This window comes from Bicyclus anynana, chromosome 8 (genome assembly GCF_947172395.1).
Source record: "Bicyclus anynana chromosome 8, ilBicAnyn1.1, whole genome shotgun sequence".
In the NCBI taxonomy this organism is placed as follows: Eukaryota; Metazoa; Arthropoda; class Insecta; order Lepidoptera; family Nymphalidae; genus Bicyclus; species Bicyclus anynana.
The window spans coordinates 16,004,242-16,028,579 of NC_069090.1; the positions used below are offsets into that span (position 1 = coordinate 16,004,242).

The 24,338-nt window shown below is 37.1% G+C and overlaps 3 protein-coding genes across 4 annotated transcripts; 2 read left to right on the plus strand and 1 right to left on the minus strand.

Moving 5' to 3' along the window:
• Window positions 1-429: 429 nt before the first annotated feature.
• LOC112045928 (zinc finger and BTB domain-containing protein 49) lies at window positions 430-4,135 on the plus strand. 2 transcript variants are annotated; one of them, XM_024082324.2, is made up of 6 exons: window positions 430-811; window positions 1,688-1,834; window positions 2,492-2,620; window positions 2,745-2,768; window positions 3,030-3,140; window positions 3,824-4,135. In XM_024082324.2, the coding sequence occupies exons 1-6, from the start codon at window positions 683-685 to the stop codon at window positions 4,061-4,063; spliced, it is 780 nt and encodes a 259-aa protein (XP_023938092.2). In that variant the 5' UTR covers window positions 430-682; the 3' UTR covers window positions 4,064-4,135. The 2 variants fall into 2 exon arrangements, with proteins under 2 accessions (XP_023938092.2, XP_023938093.2); XM_024082325.2 differs by lacking the exon at window positions 2,745-2,768 and having other exon boundaries at window positions 434-811.
• Window positions 4,136-5,176: 1,041 nt separating this feature from the next.
• Window positions 5,177-12,596, plus strand: LOC112045897 (tectonic-like complex member MKS1). The gene is made up of 7 exons (XM_052883133.1): window positions 5,177-6,862; window positions 7,587-8,075; window positions 8,165-8,360; window positions 9,299-9,454; window positions 9,991-10,126; window positions 11,122-11,357; window positions 12,259-12,596. The coding sequence occupies exons 1-7, from the start codon at window positions 6,789-6,791 to the stop codon at window positions 12,487-12,489; spliced, it is 1,518 nt and encodes a 505-aa protein (XP_052739093.1). The 5' UTR covers window positions 5,177-6,788; the 3' UTR covers window positions 12,490-12,596.
• A 675-nt stretch (window positions 12,597-13,271) lies between these two features.
• On the minus strand, window positions 13,272-16,748 carry LOC112045927 (uncharacterized). Its single transcript, XM_052882913.1, has 5 exons — window positions 16,667-16,748; window positions 16,061-16,359; window positions 15,414-15,605; window positions 14,462-14,641; window positions 13,272-13,772 (listed from the first exon to the last, which is right to left on the minus strand). Exons 1-5 carry the CDS (start codon window positions 16,746-16,748, stop codon window positions 13,548-13,550), a joined length of 978 nt encoding a protein of 325 aa, XP_052738873.1. The 3' UTR covers window positions 13,272-13,547.
• Window positions 16,749-24,338: the final 7,590 nt, after the last annotated feature.

A 24,338-nucleotide genomic window follows, 5' to 3' on the forward strand; every position in this document is an offset into this window, starting at 1 on the left:
TCTGAAAACAAGTTTTTGTTGGGAAACCAACAAACAAAATGTTGGATTAATTTTAGCTATGCAGGAAGCCAAAACCATAATCCTAGTAAAAAAAAGTTGGTTATGTCATTCACACTGTCAGCCAGGCAAATTAGGGATGTTCTTTCCGATAAAGTTCAATAATTGTCTATGGTATCGAAATCTTATTATTCGATGTCTAATTAACAAAAAATCATTTTTTGATAGTAAAATTCCATTGTGAAAATTTTCCAAGGTAATAAAGTACGATGTAGTGAATTTCATCGATGTACGATTATCAGTTTTTTGTTAATTTTTGGAAAGTAGAAAACAAATCACAGACTAATGGATCCAAAATCGATTTTTAATTTTTATCGAGTTGTCGACACATGAAACATGACAAATGACAATTGACAGTTGACACATGTCCAACATGTTTGTTTTTTACTAATACTAAAGAAAAAATAAAATAAAAATTAGTAAATAAAAATATTAATAAGTGATAAATATAAATATTTAATAATACTACTTATTTACATATTATTTAACTTAACGATGGCATTTTAAATATTTATAACTTAAAAGCACTAATCTATAGTAGTATTAAATTATGCTTTATAGAAATCTCATTTGTAAAGAACGTTAAAAAAGGTGTTTATTAATTTAATGCTCAAAAGTTAAAGCCATGGAACAGAAAAAAACAAGTATAATGTTTTACGAAATATGTAGATTGTGTTTAGAGGAACGCGGGCACTGCGACATATTTGAGAGAGATGGTTTACCAGAAGACATACACAGTTGTACTGGAGTTAAGGTAAGTAAATAAACTTATTATTTAAAAAAAAAACTTCAACTTTTCTGCAAAGACTGTGTAGGAGTGGGTATGACAATATTCCAGCCAGTGCAGATCAAAACTGATTTTTAAAATTCTTTTACCAATAGAAAGCCACAATAAAATCAAGTAACTCTAGGGCCTACTCTATGTACAATACACAGCAGAACTACCAACTCTATTAAATATAACAGCAACATTTGCTGACAACACAGCTATATTAGCAAGCCATAAAATTGCTACTTCAGCATGAGCACTGCTGCAAACTGGGCTTGATTATGATTGATGAGTAATTTAAATTAATAAAAAAAATACATATATATCTACATATAAATACTTACATAATATGTAAATACCCAGACATTGAAAAAACTTATGGTCACCACACAAATATTTTCCATGTTTGGGTATCCATGGCTGTCAACCCACTGTGCTACATGACCTTTTGGTACTAAACATTGCATGGCTTTTAAAGGCTCAATAGCTTATCACATTTTGACGGCCTCCATGGCGCAGTGGTATGTGTGGATTTACAAGACGGAGGTCCTGGGTTCGAGCCCCGGCTGGGCAGATTGAGATTTTCTTAATGTGTCCAGGTCTGGCTGGTGGGAGGCTTCGGCCGTGGCTAGTTACCACCCTACCGGCAAAGACGTACCGCCAAGCGACTTAGCTTTCCGATATGATGCCGTGTAGAAAACAAAAATTTTCATCCTCCTCCTACTAAGTTAGCCCGCTTCCATCTTAGACTGCATCATCACTTACCATCAGGTGAGATTGTAGTCAAGGGCTAACTTGTAAAGAATAAAAAAAAAAAAATATCCAGATGCACCACTATATTACTCTTTTGTCTTGTTCTAGGTGTCGCTGTCAGACAATTTGCCACAGAGAATATGTAAAAGTTGTTTGAGAATTGTGAATAAGGCAACACAACTCAGAATAATTGCTAAAAGAAATGAACATCATCTCCTGGCATTGTTTAGTGATGAAGATACAGATAGAACAGAGGTATAAAACTTATAATATTATGTGTTTCCGAGATAAAGGGTCAGGCAGAAGCCTGACCCTTTATCTCGGAAACACATTGAATAGTTATATTTAAACCATATACTCTCTATATAAGTCTACAGTCCCTTGAAGCTGTAAAAGCATAAACCTAAATTTATGTAAAAAAGAGTTATAGTTGTTTATGTTGCAGAAAGTGTAATATTTAAAAATATATATATACGGTTGAATGATGAAATCATGAGAAACCTCCTCCTTTTATTGAAGTTGGTTAATAATTGGATATTATATGAATTTTGAGTTTAACATAACATCAAATGTAAATGATTTGAGTATGCTTATTCAAAAAATTTGAATATTGAATGGCTGGTTTAGATTAGATCATCAGCAACTTGAATAAAATCAAAAATTGAATAACATCAAAAATTTAATGAAATTATTCTTCTTTATATCATTAAGTATATTATTAATGATATAAAGAAGAATAATTTTATTGTTTGTATGTTTACATTGCTCTGAAGTTTCTAGACTGATTTGAAAAATTCATTCACCAGTGGAAAGCTATTTTATCAGGGAGTAACAAAGGCTATATTTTACCCGCCTATTCCCACGGGTACATGGTTCTGCTAGTAATCAATGAAATATATTTGTTAATTCTAGGAGCAAGGAACTAAGGAACCAGTGTCCAGCACCATTTCTGACAAACAAAAGTCGTCACCCGAGAAAAGCTCTGTCATTGACAAGTTTCTGACAGTGAGAACTGACCTTTTCGAGTCTTCAGTGCCAGAGGTCAGTGGCAATGATTCCTAAATTAATCAAAATAATTTTAATACTATAGAATTTATTTAAATTTAATCATTCATTAAATAGTTAGCCTATTAAATGTTTTTTTCTTTACACATGCTAAATCCAGAAAAAAGTACAGAGGAAGGAAAAAGTAAGTTTTATAGTTGCAGACAAATGTAAAATATTGCACAATACCAAACAAAAAATTTAAAAAAAAAAAATCGTTTTAATGGGACCTACACTTGGAGATAGAGGACTTTATTGAGAAACATGCTTGTACACACTACTTTTAGGACTACTTTTAGGTTTACTAGGGGTCAAGAGTAGAGTTAGGTAGTTAGTTACTTGGTATAGTAGAGTATTGATTGATTGATTGTTAACAATAACTATATAATATTATCTATGTTTCCAGGAGTCAATATTGCAGAATAAAGCAGTAGACAGTCTACCTGACAGCTCACAAAAGCCAGAAATTATAAAAAGATTAAATCGTGATGATGGCAATACTGAGTATAAATGTAATGTAAGTAATCAAATGTTTTGGGCCTTATCTACCCTATTATTATTTTTTTTTAATTGGAAAGAGAGAAAAAATTAGTTTTTGTGACACGCACAATACATGAAAAGACACCATAAAACAATAATTAAAATAAAGTTACCAAAAAGAAAAGAAAATTTGTGTGATGGTACCATGGCCGGAAGTGGTCTACACCTCAGCATTTGCGTCTGTAGTTGATCCGCCAGTGTAGTGCTAGTCTTCCGTAGAGCCATATGGTGACGCGGGCTAACAATAATAACGAGAAAATGTTCCCAAATAATAATAAATTACATAAATAATACAGCATTCAGTGTGAAAAAGCAGGTAGAAGAAGTAAGTTATTCAAATTCAAGTTACAGCCCATAGTTGCAATCACACCTGTTATTATGCGACGATACTCTCTAAGATTGTAGTAACCTAACCTTGAAGAAATCTACCCTATTCGTACTATTGACTGTTTTCTATATTGAACACTATATCACTTGAGTTACGTTTCCCTGTATCTTGCTTTCCAGTGGTGGAATTTTTCAAATTGGTCCAGTATTTTGAGAGCTAATTCAATGCAAACAAACAATCAAATCGCTCGTCTTTATAATATTATAGTACAGATTTTATATTATTATAGTACAGAGAATTTATTGATTTACAATGTCTCTATAATATTCCAGGTATGTTCAAAGAAATTCGACAAATGGAAAAAGTTATACCTACACAACAGACTGCACAACAAGAACTATGCGTGTCCACTAGACGCGTGCGGCAAGAAATTCTCCACCAAGGGGGATGTGGACAAACACATAAGAACACACACAGGAGAGAAACCATACCAGTGTGATGTATGTGAAAAGAGTTTCACTCAACGCGGCACTCTTAAGGTGCACAAGGAAACAAAGCATAGTGTGTCATGATCCACACGAGCTTGAAAGCTCAGGTTTAAATTGTTCTCAAAACACTGTCTAAGGACATATATTTTGCTTCATGCATTTTCTGTCACATTTAGATTAAACATCTCCTTCCCCAAAGCAAGAGTGAATAGGTATTTTCTAGGCAAGCACACATAACTTGTAAAAGGAAACAATGTGTGGTGTGTCATGATCCACACATCAAGCTTAAAGCTTGGCCTTAAATTGTTCTCAAAACACTGTCTAAAGACATATATTTTGCTTCTGTTCCTAATTTGAACAGTAATGCTATATTATTTGTAACATTATAGTGGATTTTCTGTCACATTTAGATTAAACATCTCCTTTTCTAAAGCAAGAATGAAAAGGCATTTTCTAGGCAAGCACACATAACTTGTAAAAGGAAACAATGTGTGGTGTGTCATGATCTACACTTCAAGCTTGAAGGCTTTAATTGTTGTCAAAAACACTCAGGACAAAGATTAATAGATTAGATTAAAGAAAGAGGAACAAGACCTAATTTAAACAGCTAAAGTTTTGTATGCCCTTATAGTGCGTTTTCTGTCACATTTAGATAAAACATCTCCATCCCCAAAGCAAGAGTGAATAGGCATTTTCTAGGCAAGTACACTTAAAATGCACAAGCAAATAGCTCTTAGCCAACTTAGCTAGCAAGAAATAGATCCACATGTTGGGCTTAAGAGCGGTTTTAATTATTAAAAAAAAAACATCCAGCTTCTGTTACGAATTTGAATAGCTAAAGTGTTGAATTCCCTTATAGTTATTACATCAAGGTTAAAATTGTTGTCAAAAACACTGTCCCTGTGTGATATCCATTTACCATGCCATTAAAAATAACAATTTTATGCTTGATTTACTATTTATATTAGTTATATGTATTCCAGAAGATCGGTTTTTAGTAAAATACATGTATGCAATACAAATAAAAAATATAATAAGTAAAAATACCCACACTTTTTGTATATTAAATCTATGAAAAACCACAATGAGTGAAATCTTATAGGTAGTACCTACCCATGTATGAGTATGTGTCAATTTATTCATCGTGCATGTGTCTGGTAATAACAACACTAATATTATTTATAAATATTTAATAATAATAATAATATATTAAAATACAATACACACATAACTACTTAGCCCTAAAGTAAGCGTAAGGCTTGTTTTATGGGTACTAGGATGGAGGATTTTATCATAAAAAATATATTTATAAGTACTTATATTGTGTATAAATGTAAAAAAGTGTTAATTTTAAAATACATCTTTGAGTTTTTGTTAAAAACGATCTGTTTATGTACTCGTTTATAACTTTGTGTTACCGTCTGGGTAAATAAAATAAAAATACAAATCAAAATATATTTTAAATTTTTAACTGCATCAAGCATATTTGATACTTATACAAGAAAAAATCTAGCATAACATGAAATAAAAGTAGGTAGGTACAACTGAATTACAAAAATAAAAATAAAGTATAATTTATTATATTATATAGGTATATGTATATATAATTTATATATTATAATTTTTGCCCTGTTGTAGCCCTGACACTTGCTCCATTATTTTGTGGCAGAGGAAACACAGGATCCTTTCAGAATGCATAAATCCGCTATGTTCTCCATTACAACACTAAATAATTTATCATCAACAGTTACAACACAAAACATTATTGTACAAAATCACTAACGCGACTGTCAGCGTGACGGCCACCACGCTGCCTAACAAACAACTGAGCTGAAGTTGTCAAATACCCTCTTATTTATACCAACACTGATACCACACAATAAAATAAATAATGAATGTTAATACCACCCGTAATCGAGTAACTTGTAACACTAGTCTATATTGCAAAGTGCGTAACAACAAAATACAGATAGGCACAGTAAGAAGACAGAAGTCTATCTTTAGAGCGATAATCCCGTCTACGTTTCTGTCTTTATCTCTGCGTGCGTGTGAGCACGCCCAATCGCAGTACAAAATATTAATTATTCAGTTTCAGTTTAACTACAACCGTAAAAATTGAAACTATAAATCTAACAGTCGTTTCCTAATATTAATATACCTATATAATAAACTAAACCGGCCTATTCGCTACAAACAAACAAACGCACAAATCATGCCTATTCTTATAATTAGTATAGACAGAAATACTTGGAGGCAATTGGATCGGCTTTCATTTTCACACAAGACGTACATTTTATTATTTCGTGTAATGATATTAAACTAAACTTTGTAAAGCAAGATGACTTTAAAAGAGCAACTGTTGGTTTTAAAAGATATTAAGTTTATTGCCGGCTCTTTAATACTTGTACCTACATATCGATAAAATTAAAAATATTTATCGGCTTGTATCGATTACATTTGCGTAGGTATGTTGCTATTTATCTATTTATATATTAATTTACTCTTTGGACTATTTACTAGTCCTCATGAATATGCAACAATGGTCTAAGCACATAAAATCTAATTTTTGTCTCAGCAAAGAAAAATGACATTAATCTCTGGTCGTAACCATAGCAACAGATATACAATACAATCACTTGTTTTTGTTTTTCTGTTGAAGTTCAACGTTTGTTAATTTAATACCATTTAAATTATTAATTTACTCTTATGATATAAAATATCATGAGATTTAGTTAATTTAAGTAATTAAGTAAGTAGGTCGGATATAAAATATATGTAGGTAGATAAAGTAAGAATTACAATTTGCGCAATGAGTGAATTTATTTGCAACAAGTTTGCTGGAGTCCATTGGCCCAAGTTACCCTTGGAGGACTTATCTATCAAGTAAGTAGTTAAATTAAAGATTTAAATATTATAATTTACTTAAATTATTCAATAAATCTTTCTATCTATCTATACCTATATAAAAATGAATTGCTGTTCGTTAGTCTCGCTAAAACTCGAGAACAGCTGAACGGAATTATCATCTTTCTCTTGAAAGTTTTGTGGAGGTATAGAGAAGATTTAAAAGGTGCGAAAAATTAGATTAATTGCCGGGAAAACCATAAAAACAACCCTTTTCTATTTCCCATACAAACGTTTAACAGACAATTATAGATCTTAAGGGTAGGGGTAAAAGTAGGGTAGAGATAGGGAAGAATTGCACTTAAGTCAAAGCGAAGCTTGACCAGGTCCGCTAGTAGGTAATAACTATACTTAAACAATTCAATCCTCGCTACCTAGACCCCAAAGTAAGCGTACTGTGCCTTTGTTAAGTATGCTAAGATAGCTGATTTTATTTTAAAACTTATATAATTAATGTATAGTTACACATAGAAACTGGAAAGCACCCATGCTCATCACACAAATATTTTGAAAAAAAGAATTAGCAAAATCGGTTCAGCCGTTCTCGAGATATTGCGCTTGGCAGCACACTTAGCGAATTATTTTTAAATTATAAGTAGATTATAATTAGTAGTTATTTTTATTTTCAATTTAATTTCAAGTCCTTAACAAGACATCGTCATTTATTTCTGGGCTTAACACAAATCCCGCATAAAACTTCCAGGATTAAGATGAAATCTAAAGAAAGTATATTAGCACTACCAACTTTTGAGGACTACCGAGATAAAACGTGTGAAGAAAATCTGCACATATTAGACAATGTTACAACAGAAGAACATAATTTCCGCTGGCAAAATAAAGTTTTCAGCAAATGGGAATGGCATAGGTATTCTGATTTATACAACTGCAATTCAGAAATAGAATTAAAATACCATGATATGATCAAAGGACTCGATAATTACGGACATAAAAAAGTTTTTACTTATATCCACGAAGATTACCAGTTACCTTTGCCTGTAGGATGTAAAAAAAAAGTTGAACACTCTATGGTCCGTCTAAGCGACTGCTTTAACCGTTTGAACTTGGAAGACGTTGGCAACAGTGAAGTATCCAGTTCAATGAAGCGTTTATTCAGAAGTGAAGATAACATGTCTTTAGATGAAGATCGATGGATATCTATGCATATTGTGCTGGATTGTTCGCAGTACAATGAGTAAAGTATCTAGATAAAAGATATTTAGTATCAAATATTTGTTTTCTGTGTTTAATTAAACTAATGTGTTGTTAAATCTCAATCTACAGGGATTCACAAATTCTGTACAAAGAGGAACATGTGCTAGTCTCACTATTTCATAATGTATCACAAAACTATCTCATAGTGACCCCAAACATCAACAACATAGAGTACAACGCGTACTCTGTAGAAAACCAGCCAGAGATTGAGTATGGAGTGGAGATTGATTTTAGAGAGGAGATTGAGACAGAGTTAGTGGAGTTGGTAAGTTATAGTAATACCTTAGGTATGTGTTGCGTAATAATTAGGTATTAAACTCAATCATAATCATCATCATTATCATTATCAGCCGATGGACGTACACAGTACACTGCTGGACATAGGCTTCTTGCATAGACTTCCAAGCACAATGGTCTCGAGCCGCCAGCATCTAGCGGCTCCCTGCAACCCGCTTGATATCCTTGGTCCATCTAGTGGGAAGTCGACCAACACTGCGCTTTCCGGTGCGGGGTCGCCATTCCAGCACCTTCCAACGTCCATCGGCTCTTCAAACTATGTGGCCTGCCCATTGCCACCTAAGCTTCGCGACTCGCTGAGCTATGTCAATGGCTTTGGTTCGTCTGCGGATCTCCTAATCTCTGATTAGATCACGCAGAGAAATTCCAAGTATAGCTCGCTCCATCGCCTGATGAGTGACTTTGAGCCTTCTAATAAGGCCTATAGTTAGCGACCAAGTCTCGGATCACTTTGGATTCGTCTTTAGGCACTTTTCCACACTCTTCCAGCGTTTCCCAAACGCTGTCTTAGCTGGGCTGAAAACGGCGTTTCACATCTTTCTCGAATTTGGACCTACCTAACTGGACTGTGTGTTAAACTCTATATTCAATTGTAATTATACTACAGCCTTTTTTGATGAGTACTGTTTACCAACAAATAAATTAGAAATGAAGGTAGAAAACTCATGACATTTCATAACTTACTTATATTAATATTATGTATGGTTTGCTTATAAAATGTTATTTAAAATATATTAACCATATTTATAATTATTCTAAACTTACCTATTAATCAAATTTATTTTCATTATTATGTTTCCAGTTTCAGTGAAATGACCTAGCCTTTTTGATTATATTTTAGGTAAGAATTTTTGTGATAAATAGCAAATTAAAGTTGTTTATTATATTATTTTCTGTTTATTACAGTTAAATAGTCTTCTAAAGAAATGGGAGAAAGAGCAAAAGAAGCTGCTATCGTTTGTGACGCCATCTCTCGGACGGAAGAACGTATTTGTGACATTCGAGATAGTTTCGGCGGTGGATTTCGATATGGACAACTTGTACATAGAGTTTCACATAAAGGTAAGTTGACTTGACATCGTGGCACCTAAAAATTTTATGCAATTTTTCTTTTACACCAAACGGGTCAAGTTAAACCATGTTTAAATGGGTCAAGCCGTCATGAATAGTGTAAAATTGTTTATTTGCTAATCTCCGCAAAAAACCGACGAGCACGAAGTGATTATTTTTCATAGGGGGGTAAACCGCTTCTTAACGTAACGCGTTACGACACCACTCTGGCCTACCCTTTCTCTCACATACGGCAGCAGGTTTATGTTATCACTTCCGTCGAGCGTCTCGACACACTATTTTTTTTTAATTTAAGTTGTACCAAAATCAAAATTAATTTATTTCTAGTAGGTTTAGTTTACAAACAGTTTTGAAACGTCAGGCTATGAATTAATGGTGATAATTGTAATATCGTCCATCGGCTCACTTTCGCATACACACTTAAATGCTGAAATGTCCAATATCGTAGATAGTTAAGATTCATGCCATATTTCCAGTGTCTAAAATTGATATTAGTTCTGTGATAGATTCCAGTAGTTCTGTGATAGATTCCAGATGATCTGCAATGTACAGGAGATCTGCACGGTCGGACTCACACAAGCAAATGTTTGACCACAGATGACCACTACCAGTGGACATACGGACACTGCCTGGAGTTACAGCTAGAGAGTGCCACTGGAACTGGTGAGATACTGGTGAGGCAAAATTTATAATTATAACTTGTTGCAAAGACTATACAACAAGTTATAATTATAAAATTTGCAAAATGTTGCAACCATTGCTTTAGTCATTTGGTTTGGACAGTCTCGGCTATTATCACCAACCACTGGTAGTTTTTTTTTTCATTTACAAGTTAGCCCTTGACTAGATGGTAAGTGATGATGCAAGCGGGCTATCTTGTTAGGAGGAGGATGAAAATCCACACCCCTTTCGGTTTCTACACGACGTTGTACCGGAACGCTAAAATCGCTTGGCGGTACGTCTTTGTCGTAAGGTGATAACTACCCACGGCCGAAGGTTCCCACCAGCCAGACCTGGACCAATGAAGAAAACTTCAACCAACTCAGCCGGGGATCGAACCCAGAAACTCCGTCTTGTAAATCCACTGCGCCTACCACTGCGCTATGGAGGCCGTCGTCATCGTAATTGTCTTTACAGAGTTATCACTCGCCATCACGCATTGGCGCAGCTTGATGGGTCAATACTTGCCTCCCTAAATTGCCCTTTCTTTTAGAAGGAAGTATGCCCAGTGCAGTGGGCCATTGAAAATAGACAAACATGATGACTAACCTAATATTATAAATGCGAAAGTTTGTTACTTTATAACGCCGCTAGTGAAGCGATTTGGCTGAAATTTGGAATGGAAATAGATTTTACTCTGGATTAACATAGGCTATTTTTAATCTGAAAATATCCATGGATTTCTGAGATTTGCGAAAACCTGTTGATTTTGATGGTATGATTTTTTGTTACTCTTTCACGCCTCGGCTACTGAACCGAATTACCTAAAATTTGAAGTAGACATAGATTATAATCTGGATTAACATATAGGCAATTTTTTATCCCGAAAAAATCTACGATTCTCGCGGGATTTGTGAAAAACTAAAGTCGCGGGCGTCCATTAGTGATAATAGAAGTGTCCTAAAATCAAGTAAAGACCTAAACACATATTCTTTCAGATCCTGGTTCCCTAAAGATCTTTCTAGAAGCAATATCGGTGGACTGGTGGGGCCGCCACCGCACCGAGGGCTACAGCTACCTCCCCCTCACCTTGGAGCCCGAAGAACACGAGCGGCGTCTGTCCTGCGTACGCCCGCAAGAATTGGACGCAGTGAAGGCAAACAATCGACGCTTCTTTGTGGGGGGATGTCATTTGATCAAAGATTTGGACGTGTTGGCCAATCCTCAATTGCACGTGAGTTGAGTCTTTTACAATTTTTTCGTATTAAATAAGTAAAATGTGTCATTATCATTATCAGCCGATGAACGTCGACACAGACGTCCTTAAGGTTCAAACACCATGGTATTGAGCCGCATACATCTTGGGGTTGAACAACTTCATGAACGGAAGGGGTCGCCATTGAAGGTTTCGGCTCTGCGAATTGTTACCCCGCCTATTGCCACTTCAGCTTTGCGACTCTTTGCAATGTCGGAGCTTCTGGCAGTCTCCTAATTTTTTTTCTATCAAGTTCAGTATTTGGGCCCATACAATTAGCGATTGTTTTGTGATTTTGGGATAGGCGGGGAAGACTGACTTGAGTCAAAAAGGGGAGTGTTAGTTAACTGTCTAAGGCGTCTTTAACCCTACGTACAACGATCACAAGTTCGTGACTCCTGCGGAGGCGGGGAAGACTGACTTGAGTCAAAAAGGGGAGTGTTAGTTAACTGTCGAAGGCGTCTTTAACCCTACATACAACGATCACAAGTTCGTGACTCCACTAAAGGTTATTCTTTGCCATTCTCAGGTATTGTTTTGGTTACAGTTTGTTTGACTTAATTAAGTTGTCCTGACAAATATTAAGAATCATAACCATTGCTTGACATTAGTTTTTTCATTTTTGTAATCCACTTCTGTGACTGTAGCCATGTGGCACGTTGATTCTCTTCTACAAACGCTAACGCTTCGAAAATTAAAAAATGTATGGGAATGACATTCACTATCGACACGTCACGTGATCAAGTTGTCAAACGGATCTGTCATTTCCATACATTTTGTTGGTTGTCGAAGCGTTAGCGTTTGTAGAAAGAGAATCGACGTGTCACTTGGCTAAGGCCCCTGAGTCTGCTAAAACTGTATACTTTTTTTACATTATCAGAACACCAACTTCTCATATACCTCAACTGGTTCCATCACCGTCCGGTGGAGGACGATCACTCAGTCGCAGGTAGGCGCCGCCCGCTCCGCCGCCCCCGCCCCGTCCGCCCCGGGGCGCGCCGCCGCCCTGCTGTCCGGGGCGGAGGCAGTGCTGCGTCAGTACAAGAAGGCCAAAGCGACTCTCACGGCCGCCACGAGGAGTGTAGAACAGTTGGATGGCTCAGATGGGTAGATAATGAGACATTTTACGGCTTGTATGTATGAATACGTCGGACCAGTTACTTAATTACGAATATTTCTTATTTTTAAATTAAGTAATCAATAAATACCTTAATTAATTTAATTTGTTTGTATTCTATCTGTATCTACACGTTTTGATGGCGTCATTCTTTTGCGCGGTGATGGCGGCGATCTACCTCGTTGGCTGATCTTCATAGTTTTATTAATTGTTATAATGTTTAAGTGTTAGAAGTAAATAAAATGCATAAAAAAACCACAGAGAATAAATCAAAATAGCAAGCAATTTGCATTGTCTTTTGACGAACTCCGTGGCGCAGTGGTATGCGCGGTGTGGTGGACCTCAGTCTTGTAAATCACAACACTGGTGAGATTGTTGACAAGGGTTAACTTGGAAAGAATAGGGTTGATGACAGTTTTTTAAATTGTATATAAATTAAGAGTATACTATTAGTAAAGCAATTTTGTAAAAGTAACAGGGTATCTGCGATCATTACTTTCGGAGCTACAGGGATTTAAAGGGTCAGATTTGCGGCGCCGCAGTGGATCCCTGAAAAACGCCCCATACAAAATGGTACCTACGATCTTATGACGTCGTAGGCAATTCATGATCGTTAGATTTGTATGGGCGTTTAAACAAAACTACTAATATCTTTGTTATTTCTGCGTTTGTCTTTATAGTTCATTTATTAAAAAATGTCACATTTAATGTAAGGAAGCTAAAACTGTATGAATTTTCATCTAATAACGATAAAAGATTTTTAATGGATATTGAAAATCTTATTTATTTTGCAAATATCTAGTCAATCTTTGCTTTTTATGTATAAATGAGTTAACATTGACCTTATTTACCCGAATGTATCATAAAAATCAATATATTCAAACCTAGTCATCATCCCCATTAAAAAATAAAGCGTGTCAATAAAACGGCTTTGATAGGCCAACTTATATTCAATGAGGTATTCGTGATGGTGCACAATACATATTACATATTTACGCATTTGTTGTTTTTAAATTAAATAAATAAATACATTAAATTAAGGAATTATTATTCTATCTGCCCGTTTTGACGGCGTCCCTCATGAGCGCCGTGACGGCGGCGACGCGGCGGGCGCGGCGCGCGCGCAGCTCCCGCGTCCGGTGTATGCGCACGCTGCGCGCGTCCTTCATGGCGTTGTGCGCGGCGATGGCGGCGCGCCGCGCTGCCTGCGCCGCCGACACCTCCTGCCGTATGATGGACGTCTCCCAGCACGTCAACGCGTTGGTGATGGCTAGGCGCTGAGGAGCAAAATAAACATGATTTATTTAAACGGACTTTCCGGTACAGGATCCTGGGTGGTGGCTTAGCAATGTGGGGGTAAAGGGTGCAATTACCAAAGAGCTACATTCGAAAGGGGGCGGCGGCAAGCGACACCTTTTTGACAATTAAAAAAATGAAAATACAAAATATGTGTAGGTTACCTACGCCTCATAAAATTCACTAGAAAATATTTGTGTGACTTTGAATGTATAGCGGAGTTAACAAACCAAGCAAGTTTATAAACTGAGTGCCTAGTGGCAGTTTTCATACGGACGGTCGCGTAACGTGAACGCGAAATTGTAAGTAATTGAAACAGCGCCATCTAGTGGCATTTTTGCAGAACTGCTTCAATTCCATTTATATACACGTTTACGTTTACGCCATCGTATGAAAACATTGGAAACTCCCAAAACGCACTCTGAAGGCACGTCCCGTTAGAACGTACCTTCAGTTTTAGATACCACACCAACGCTGTCTTATCAACTGTTTACTGACAAACTTATGTCTAACCTTACGACTGCCACAGATAAGACAGATCTAAACATAGACATCCAAAAATAAACAAACTACCTGTCTCAAAATAAAATGGTGAACAGAAGGTGCGATATTTTCAAGCAATTGTTGAGGTTCAAAGAAACATAGATCCGTGGCTGTTATCAGCAATCACCTGTGAAGCATCTCTCAGCATGGCGCTGCGTCTCTTGTCGGCTTCATCAGCTCTCCGCAGTGCATCCACCAGCGCCAGCTGCCGGCAGCACTGGAGCGCGGCGCCGCGCGCCAGCCGCTTCTGAGTCGCCAGCGCCGCGCGCGCCTCTTCGTCCACTAACTTGCCTATTGTGTCTGAGATCTGGAGACCATAATTTACGTCATCGGCTGCAGCTTATTTTTTATACACACTAATACGCACTTATGTTCTACAAGTGTGAGTCTTGGGCTTAGATATGTTAAGATCCTATGTCAGTTGAGATTTTTAGGGCAGAGATAAACGTAAAAGTTCAACCAATATATCAATAACAATCCATTTTAACAATCCACTTTATTGCCAGCAGTGCTCCTGCTATTCTGTAACGAACGAACGAAGAGGTAAACTCGAAACATTTTCTTTGTATAGTATCGTATTAAACAGAGAGATACAAAGGTGAATTCAAACTCGCACTTGCGAGATATGCAATACATCGTTACAGAACAGTCAGAAGGGCTATTCTGGAACGATGTATTGCCTCCTTTCTTAAAGGAAAATAGATATGGAGCTTTAGACCCACCCAGGCTGCTCCAATGCAGATTGGCGAGCAAGATTAAACTCGTATACCATTACATGTAAGATGTTAATAATGAATGAGCAAGAAGGACGATTCAACATGCTTTTTGTAGCACGGGAGTGTTAGGAGTATCGACGAGACAGATTATTTCCTATTTTCAAAATTTCCTCAGGTACTCGTATATGAAGTTAGATTTACAGGCAAAAATGTACATCTGCGTCATTGATACCGAAAAGTGAGATATAATGGGCTTATTATATCTCGTCTAGGTTACCATCTCCGAGGGCATCCAGAGACCTAAAAACCCTGTGCCCTTAGAAATTAGGTACCTATCTAAAGTGTGTATTAAAACTAGCCTACCTTCTTGTCTTCCCTCCAGGCCAGCACATCCGCAGTCCTCTGCTCCTTGTACCGGATACAATCCATCAGCTGACCGGCCTTGGCCTGCTGCTCAGCGATCCTCATCATACGCTTGTATTCGTGAAAGTTCCGTTCCTGGCACCGTTTCTGATGGAGATATTTTTTGTACTGTTCCGAACTTTCCGCTTCTACCTGGAATGCAAAGAGTTATTGATTATTATTGGCTATAAATTGATTTTACTTTAGAATTCAACTCAACAACTTATTCCTCCGTCACCGTATGCTTCCAAGTAATGATGACGATTGATATCTGAAATTCATGATTGATTAGGTAGGCCCTTCGAAAAAGCATAGTGAAGTCATCGATCCCTGTCTTTGTCACTAACTGGCCACCATTCTGTACTTACCTACTTTTAAATCTATGCTGGCCACCGTTTTTTTGAATATGTAGGTCGACCCTTAATCTCGGTTTTTTGAACAAAAGGTATCAACTCAACATCCCTTTTCTGAATTTCTATGAAACTTTTGTTGGTCCGATCTGAAAGGTAGGTACCCCATAATTGCCATTGATCACCTAAGGATTGGCAAGGACCTAAGCAAATTATTTTAACTAACTACCTACTCGTAAACAAAACATTTAAAATCACCATTTCTCTCTCCTCCTTCTCTTTGAGCCACATCTTCTGGAACTGTTCTGCTAGCCTCTCTCTCTCGACGTCTTCTTCTCTCTTCTTCGCGAGGGCCGCAAGCAGTCTCCAATCTCGCTCTGGGATCAAGTCCCATACATGGCCTTTGTCGGTCTCATAGTCGAATGAAGCAACTAAACTGGATGCGGTATTATGTACTGGAAAAATACCGCAAAAACCATTTGAAGGCTTCAAAGCTTTAAGTAAGCCTGCTACAGTGCGACATATGACGCATCTTATTAAATAGGACCTTTCGACGACTTCTAGAGAAGAGAATCTATTTAAAAATATGTGCGTTTAAAGAAAAGAATAGAACAGTACTAAATAATAGGTAAGAGTATACGAGGAACAACTTAAATAGGTAATCCTGAATTCCTTTCGTTGGTTATTTTTTTCACCTTTGTTGGTTAGTTGGTTTTGTAGTTCTACAACTCCCAATAATATGAAAATACTTTCGCAGTTTAAAAAAAGCTTTGTCTGGTCTTTCTCTGATTCGCTTCAAGAAATTCCAAACGTTATGCTTGGAAGGTTTTGCCATAGATTAATGACTTACAGAGAATAACTTACAAGGAATTCTTGTGACAGGAGATCCCTTTCTCGGCGAGGCGCGGCGCGGAGAATCTGTTATAATTTTATAACAAAACACCATTATCTCGATTCTCGACTCATATGAGTTGACACTACACTATCACCTACCTATACCTCACAATGGTGGGAAAATGCGAAATGTTCACTGTAATAATAATTCAAGTAAGACGTTTAGTGTTGAAAATTTGGTCATTAGTTCATGATGAATTTCTATAAAATGTTTATTAATCTGGTAGATAGATATTGTTAGTAAACAGAAAACATCATCTATTGGAATCTTCTGGAGCAATAAATATTTAGAGTCACGTACTTCGTTATTTTTCAAAGTAGGTTGAACATATAACTGTTTTTTTTTTTAAATTGTTAATTAATTTTGATCAAAAATGTCACAAAAACTACAAGTTAGATTCCGTCAAACGGTGCAATGTATGACGTAATAATAATTATACTTTGATAATATTTAGTAGTTTACGCACAATATTAATTATTATTATAACGAAAAAAATGGAAACACAAACACGTGTTAGTACTGAAGTTGTTATGTGGTTATTGATCAAATATTTGTTCGTGTTTTGCCCTATAACTTAGGGCCTATACCAGCTTCTGCCCGCGGCTCTGATGGTATTACTGTAGATTTTGTCAATAAAATTTTTGCTGAATGTATTTTAATGGATGTTTATCCCCTAAAAATTAATGTATTCTTTTCTGGGTCCTAGCTAGCTGCTAATCCTAGTTAATCCTAGCTAATCCTAGCACATGGTAATTAATGAAATCTATAAAGTTTGCCGTAGGAATGGGAAGAGTATGATAAAGAAGAATCTCTACATTTAGTCGACATCGTAACACTCGACTTCAATAAACTATATTGTATTCATTTTGATAAAACTTAATTCTTCTCTTGTTGTTGTTTATCAGATTTACACTAAAGTATCCCACTTCTGATAGATTAAATTCAAAGCCCTTATTAAACTTTACATAACTTACCCTAGGTTAAAAATAATAGTAAAAAATTGTTTTTTTTTCTATGCTATGTATTAATAGTTACATGTATTTGTAATGTACACAATATAATATGCGTCAGTGAGTACGCCTTATGAATAAAGTAAATTATTTATTTAACATGTAAAATGCCTATAGTACTCCAGATTACCTGTCTTATGCTATAACCGTATCAAAGTATTTTTGTAGATACTTACCTTTTGTTTTATAAAATAATCGAATAAAGACAATAAACGACAAATAAGATAAGTATTTTTAAGAGATACAAAAAATGACATACATGCCTTGTGCATGAGTTTATTCGCGCGGCATATCTACGTATCTACGTATGATAGAGCAAAAATGGAAACAAACTTGTCGAGAAACTGTTATCACCGCTTATCAGTTAAACGATATCGCGATATGTGATATGCCAGTCAAAAGCGGACCATCGGTCGGTGATGACGTAGCCATGGATAAGGAGAGGAAACCCATTGTCAGGAGGCCCGACGTCCTAAGAAAGCTAAATGCGGAAAATCTGCACTTCATAGAACGTGGTCTACTCGGCGATCTTCCTGATAGGTTCAAACCTACTCCAAATTATCCTGTCAGAGGACAATCTAACGAACTAGTGGAGGCAAAACCATCTGGCTTCTTATCGGCTTGTCTACCCGTCATACCGGACTATCCATCACCGACCTCGGAAAAGGTTTCATCAGACGAGGAGGAGGCTAAGTCGCCCCTAAAGAAATCCTTCAGCTTCCGGGAAAAATTTCGCAAAAGTTTTTTCGGTAAAGATCGAAGAGAGAGCATCGATAAACCCAAGTGGGACACGATCGTTGAAGAAGAAAGGGCGAAGGAAATCAATCACAGTCTACCGGGACTGAAGCACAGCCCGCCGACTGACCATGAACACAAATCGCTCAATCGTTTCTGGATATTCCGGAATCGAGTACTGGGGGACAAGAAGACTCACTCCCCCATATACACCAGAAGTAAAAGCTTTGAATTTCTCCCAAAAGCTATTGAAGAAGGACAGGAGAAAGTGCGACACAAATTAACGAAAAACAGTTTATCGTACGCCTTCGGAAGCAGTGATTCTGTGGGTGACAATATTTCAGTTGAGAGTCTAGAGTATATCGCTGACATTTACTCTGATAAAGTCAAGAATGTTTGCTTGAAAAGCTTCAAAGGGTTACAAGAAGAAGACCACAATTCATGTTCAACGTCTACAACAGCGTCAGTTTCTGCGTCAAGTGGAATATCTATTAATATTCTCAAAACTGAATCAGTTCAGGACTTGTTGGATGAATTCCATAAGACAGTGGACATGTTCAGCGAGAATTACCTGAGCGACAGTGAACCCTATACGAGAACATCAAAGGAAGAGCCTGTTCAAGAGAAAAGAAAGAGTTCCTCCTTTACTACGTTGCCTTCACCGAAGGTAGTGCAAGTGGCGAAAGTGGATAAAGTGAGTGAAGATTTTAGAGCGGAGTTGTCTAAAATTTTGGAAGTGAAACGTGCTAGTGATTGCGCCAAGAGCCCCCGGCGGGGGTCAGTGACAGACTGGTTCGTGTTGGAGGATAAAAAGCTTCCTGCATCAAACCAACCCCACGATGTGCCTGAGCCGAACAAATACCAGCGAGCTCAGAAGAAGGAAATTTGCCGAGTGAGAAGAATAAGTTCAACTAAATATGTAAGTGCTTATTTGTACTATTTAATTATATAGCCTTATTGGAGATTTTTAAACCATTTTCGTTTGGAATCCTCATAATCTCATATCATTTGATTCTATGCTGGGTAAACTAAACATGCATGTCACCATGAACTGAACATGAACCATGAATAATATATTTATTTTGCAATTGAAATTTAGCAAAACATGTCGTAAGCAAACAAGCATAGTAAGTAGGTATTATGTATTATTTGCTACTTGCTACGCCTTTCATTGATAAAATAGTAAATGGATTAAAAGAAGGTATAGGAAGGATAGACGTGGATATGATTACAATATCAAAATAATGACTACATTTACGTTTACGATTACAGTAATTTTACTTCGTGAACTGGCATTATAAGGTTGTGGCATTACGTCCCAGTCTAATGTAATTTTTTAGATCTTTCGTATGATAGAGATTGCAAATTATTAGGAAATGCCTTTAGGCATTTTTGTTTCTAATAAGGCACAAAATGTAGAAATAATTGCAAATATTAATGGCATTTGTTCGTTATCTATTATATTTAATCAGAGTTTCAACTGCGATGCCCAACCTTGGACGATATAGATACGAGTAATATGGCATGTATTAGCTTTTGGTCAAATTCGACGTGTTTTTACTTGTTTACCAATTGATTGGTCTGCGTAGCTGCTGATAAGTGTTATAATATAATTTGGAGCATAAAACATTCATTCTGCCCATCCATATTGAAGCAGCGTGGTGGGTCTACGCTCCATATCCTCTCTCCTATAAAGAGGGAGGCCTGCCTGCCTAGCCAAGTGGCATGTCTATTCTATTTCTACGATCGCTAACGCTTCGAAAACTAAGCAAATGTATGGGAGTGACAGATCACGTTACCTGTCGATAAATGTCATTCCCATACATTTGTCTAGTTTTCGAAGCGTTAGCGATCGTAGAAAGAGAATCGACGTGCCACTTAGCTAGGGGGGCCAGTTCTGAAGCTGAAGTTCAGCTGACAATGAGTAGGTACACAAAAAAATACTGAAACGTGTCAGAAAATATTAATTTCCTAATATGTTTCTGGTATGAAATATATAGACACTGCCGGTATATCTGCAGTCTTCCGTGATGGGTGTGAATTAAAGACAACGAAAAACAAACAAAAATATTTCCCCCACTTTAATCAACTTTTCATTTTAATCACAAACCTAATTTTCAAATTTTTTCACAAGTGGAAAGCTACTTAAACAGCGAATCACATAGGCTACATTTTATTCCCGTGTTCCCTAAGGATCAAGAACAACGCGTATGAAACCTTGGGCCGTCCGATAGTTGTGTCTATATTTTGAATGTATTTCACAATAGAAGTAGGAGTAGGTATAGCGAGCTGTGAGATGCGTATAATCCTGCAGATGATGTATCTATCACGCTATCAGTCGTTGAACGAGATTAGAACGTGATGTGACACGCCGGCAGATCGCACGTCCGATTACGACTATGTTGTTTTATTTGGAAGAAAGAACTGGGGCCTTACCACAAGCTCTTAGATCCATAGCTATTCCATGATGTTTGGACATAACGTAACCCGATTGCCATTATAAAAAAAAAGATCTAAGCAATCTCACCAGATTTCACACACGTAGAGAATTAAGAAAATTCTCGGGTAGATATGCAAGTTTCCTCACGATGTTATTCCTTCACCATTTGAGATACATGATATTTAATTTCTTAAAATGCACATAACGGATAAGTTGGAAACGCATGCCCCGGACCTGATTCGAACCAACGCGCTCCGGAATCGTAGGAAGAGGTCATGCAATCATGCATCACCAATTTTTCATTTATGTGCATTTCAATAAAACTAATTCTCACGTGTCTCATTGTGAATCAATCATGTCAAAAAACATCAGGAAAGCTGCATACCTGAGATTTTTCTTAATTGTCAACGTTTGTCAAGTCTGCCAATCTGCATTGGACCAGTGTGATGGCATTCTGAGAGGAGACTCGTGCTCAACAGTGAGACGAATATTGTTCAATAATGATGATGATGATACGCTTTGTAATTGGATGTTAAAATAAATAATAATAGATGAGCATTACTTAAGTGAGCGAGAGCTGCGATAGCCCAGATATGACCTCTGCTTCCGATTCCGGAGGGTGTGGGTTCGAATCCGGTCCGGGGCATACACCTCCAACATTTCAGTGTGTGCATTTTAAGAAATTAAATATCACGTGTCTCAAACGGTGAAGGAAAACATCGTAAGGAAACCTGCATACCAGAGAATTTTCTTAATTCTCTGCGTGTGGGAAGTCTGCCAATCCGCATTGGGCCAGCGTGATAGACTAAGGCCTAACCCCTCTCATTCTGAGAGGAGACTCAGCAGTGAGCCGAATGTGGGTTGATAACGAACGAATTACATAAGTATGTTTAGAGATGTTTTTTTTTTCTAACTCATTCATTATGAGGGTCCCGCCTTGTGACACAAATGCTTACGAAGTGACACTGGGCCGCGAATGTGACACAGTTAATGGTGAGCCGGCAATTAGTGGAAAAGTGTCAATTGCGTACTAGCACCAACGGTACTGCTAACTCATTGTACTCCCCCCCCCCCCCCTCACCCCACCGCACCCCGTACTGCGCATAATAATTGACACGAGACTAATGGATGTAGACCGGAAAGCTATTATGTAGATAAAAGAAAATAAATCTAGCCTAGCCTAGGTTACTTGTACATATGTATTCTGTGCCTAGGTCTACCTTAGCAGCTGAGAGCGCAGCGAGACAAATTAAAAAAAAATATAATTATTTTTTATATTTATTATGCTTACCTAACCAATAAATTGGAAAAATTGTTTTGAAAACTCTAGGTACGACAATACTACCGGAAGGAATCGATCTGATGACCTCTCGGTATCGATGGGAGCGCCATCTAGTGGCACTACTGCACAACTGTTTTAACTCATTAGAAATTCACGTTTACGTTTACGCGATCGTCACAGTATGAAAACATTGAAAACTCCCACTAGGCACTCTGATCCCATCATCGTGGAGTTCAAAAACTCAAACTCCAAAGTTTCTTGCCATACCTAATTATTCGTACCTATGATAATAATAGAAGCATGGGCTTATAGACTACAAGCCCTTGAACAAAAAATACCTGTTAAAACAACCAACGCGAATTACGCTTACAAGGCTGTTACTATATCAGAAAATAACTCTGAGTACTATGCCATCGTTTCTGAGCGATACAGGTGAGTACCGTACATATATGTATATAACGAAGGTCTAGCCTCCATAGGCTCTTAAACCTTAAGTCGACAAAATTCGATTAGAAAAAATATAAGCATTATAGGACGCCCGCAAATTCACTTACGTAGTTCCCGTTCCTGTAGGAATACGGGGATAAAATGTAGTATATGACATTTTCAAATAACATGGCTTTCTCTTAGTAAGAGAATATTTTAAATCGGCTTAAAATATCCAGAGATTATCCACAATAACCTCACAATTTCACCACTTTATAATATTAGTATAGAAGTATTGACTAGCAGAGCAGACGCTCCGAGGTGTCACCCGCGTAGATCCCGTTCCAATAGGAATACGGGAATAAAATATAGCCTATGACACTCACAAATAACGCGGCGTTCTGTAATTAAACCATTCACGGACTTTTTTAATGCTTAATTTTCTAAATCGGTTCATTACAACCTCACAAACTTTACCTCTACATATTAGTGTAGATTAGTACAGATAAGTATTACGAAATACATTTATTATTACGCAATTGTTTTCAATGTAACAAGTACAAGTAAGGCATGGGTGGTGTTTGTTTTGATTCATCGCGGCGCTAATATTAAATCATCATTAAAATCGCATAAGGCGAGTGAAAGTGTCGGTCGTGAGAGCGGCTCACGGCTCACGGCCGGTAATGAATTGACATCACGAGCGATTGTGTTTCCGACGCACCGCGGCGCGAGCGATGGGCGATGTTCAAACTCTTTCAATCATATTTTAATACATTGTACCTACGCGACGGGTAGAAACAACAGAGTGGTAGACCATCTTGTGGTAGAGGAAACATCTCGAGCAATTCCCAGGACTTGTGATCTTGGGTGTTGTTATAAAGGTATATTTAAGAATGCATTAACAATCACCTACCCTGCCCAACATGTTATCCACACCCAGACTTAACAATTTATGATTGATTGATTACTACAAAAGATTATTGCAATCACCACGACAAAACTACCTGACAGTAAAAACGTTGCTCGACAAAGAATTGAACCCAAGTCTCCAATCACCCTTTTATATTATATTATCATTGTCAAAATTTATACCAAATACATGCCTTTTATAATAGTAACTAGCGGACCCGGCCAAGCTTCGCTTTGACTCATTCCCTATTCCTATCCTATTATACTCCCGTCCTACGCCTACTCTACCATACTCCCACCCTACACTTACCTTATCTTACCCTTACCTACCCAAGCTACCCCTACCCAACCCTAACACTTTTCATACTCACGTTTAAAGAAATAATACAGAGAATACGCGATTAAACGGACCATATGTCGGTTAATTGAAAGTCCGGATAATTGAACTTTGAAGTTACCCTAAAAATAAATAATTACGGTTATTTCTTGGCGCTTAAGTGTATCATTTTCTAGTTGTTCCAGCAGTATGTTGAAGAAAACAAATAGCGTTACAGTCAGCTGAAAAGCTCTTTGTTTTCTTCAACAGCGAACGGTGGAATATTCGTCAGCTGGTATCAGAAAGACACACTCTTCTCTAAGCATCATTTTGAATGCTTTGTAAATAATTTTGTCTAAATTAGCGGGAAATTGAAGGGCCTGGGGGGTCAACCGATTTATTATTTTTTTTCTTCAAAATACCAGGTGTACCACAGAAAACTGCTAAGTTTTCGATACAACATACCTCTCAAGTCTCAAGCATTGTAATACAAGTTTTGTCACGGTATTTGTCTGTTCCTGGC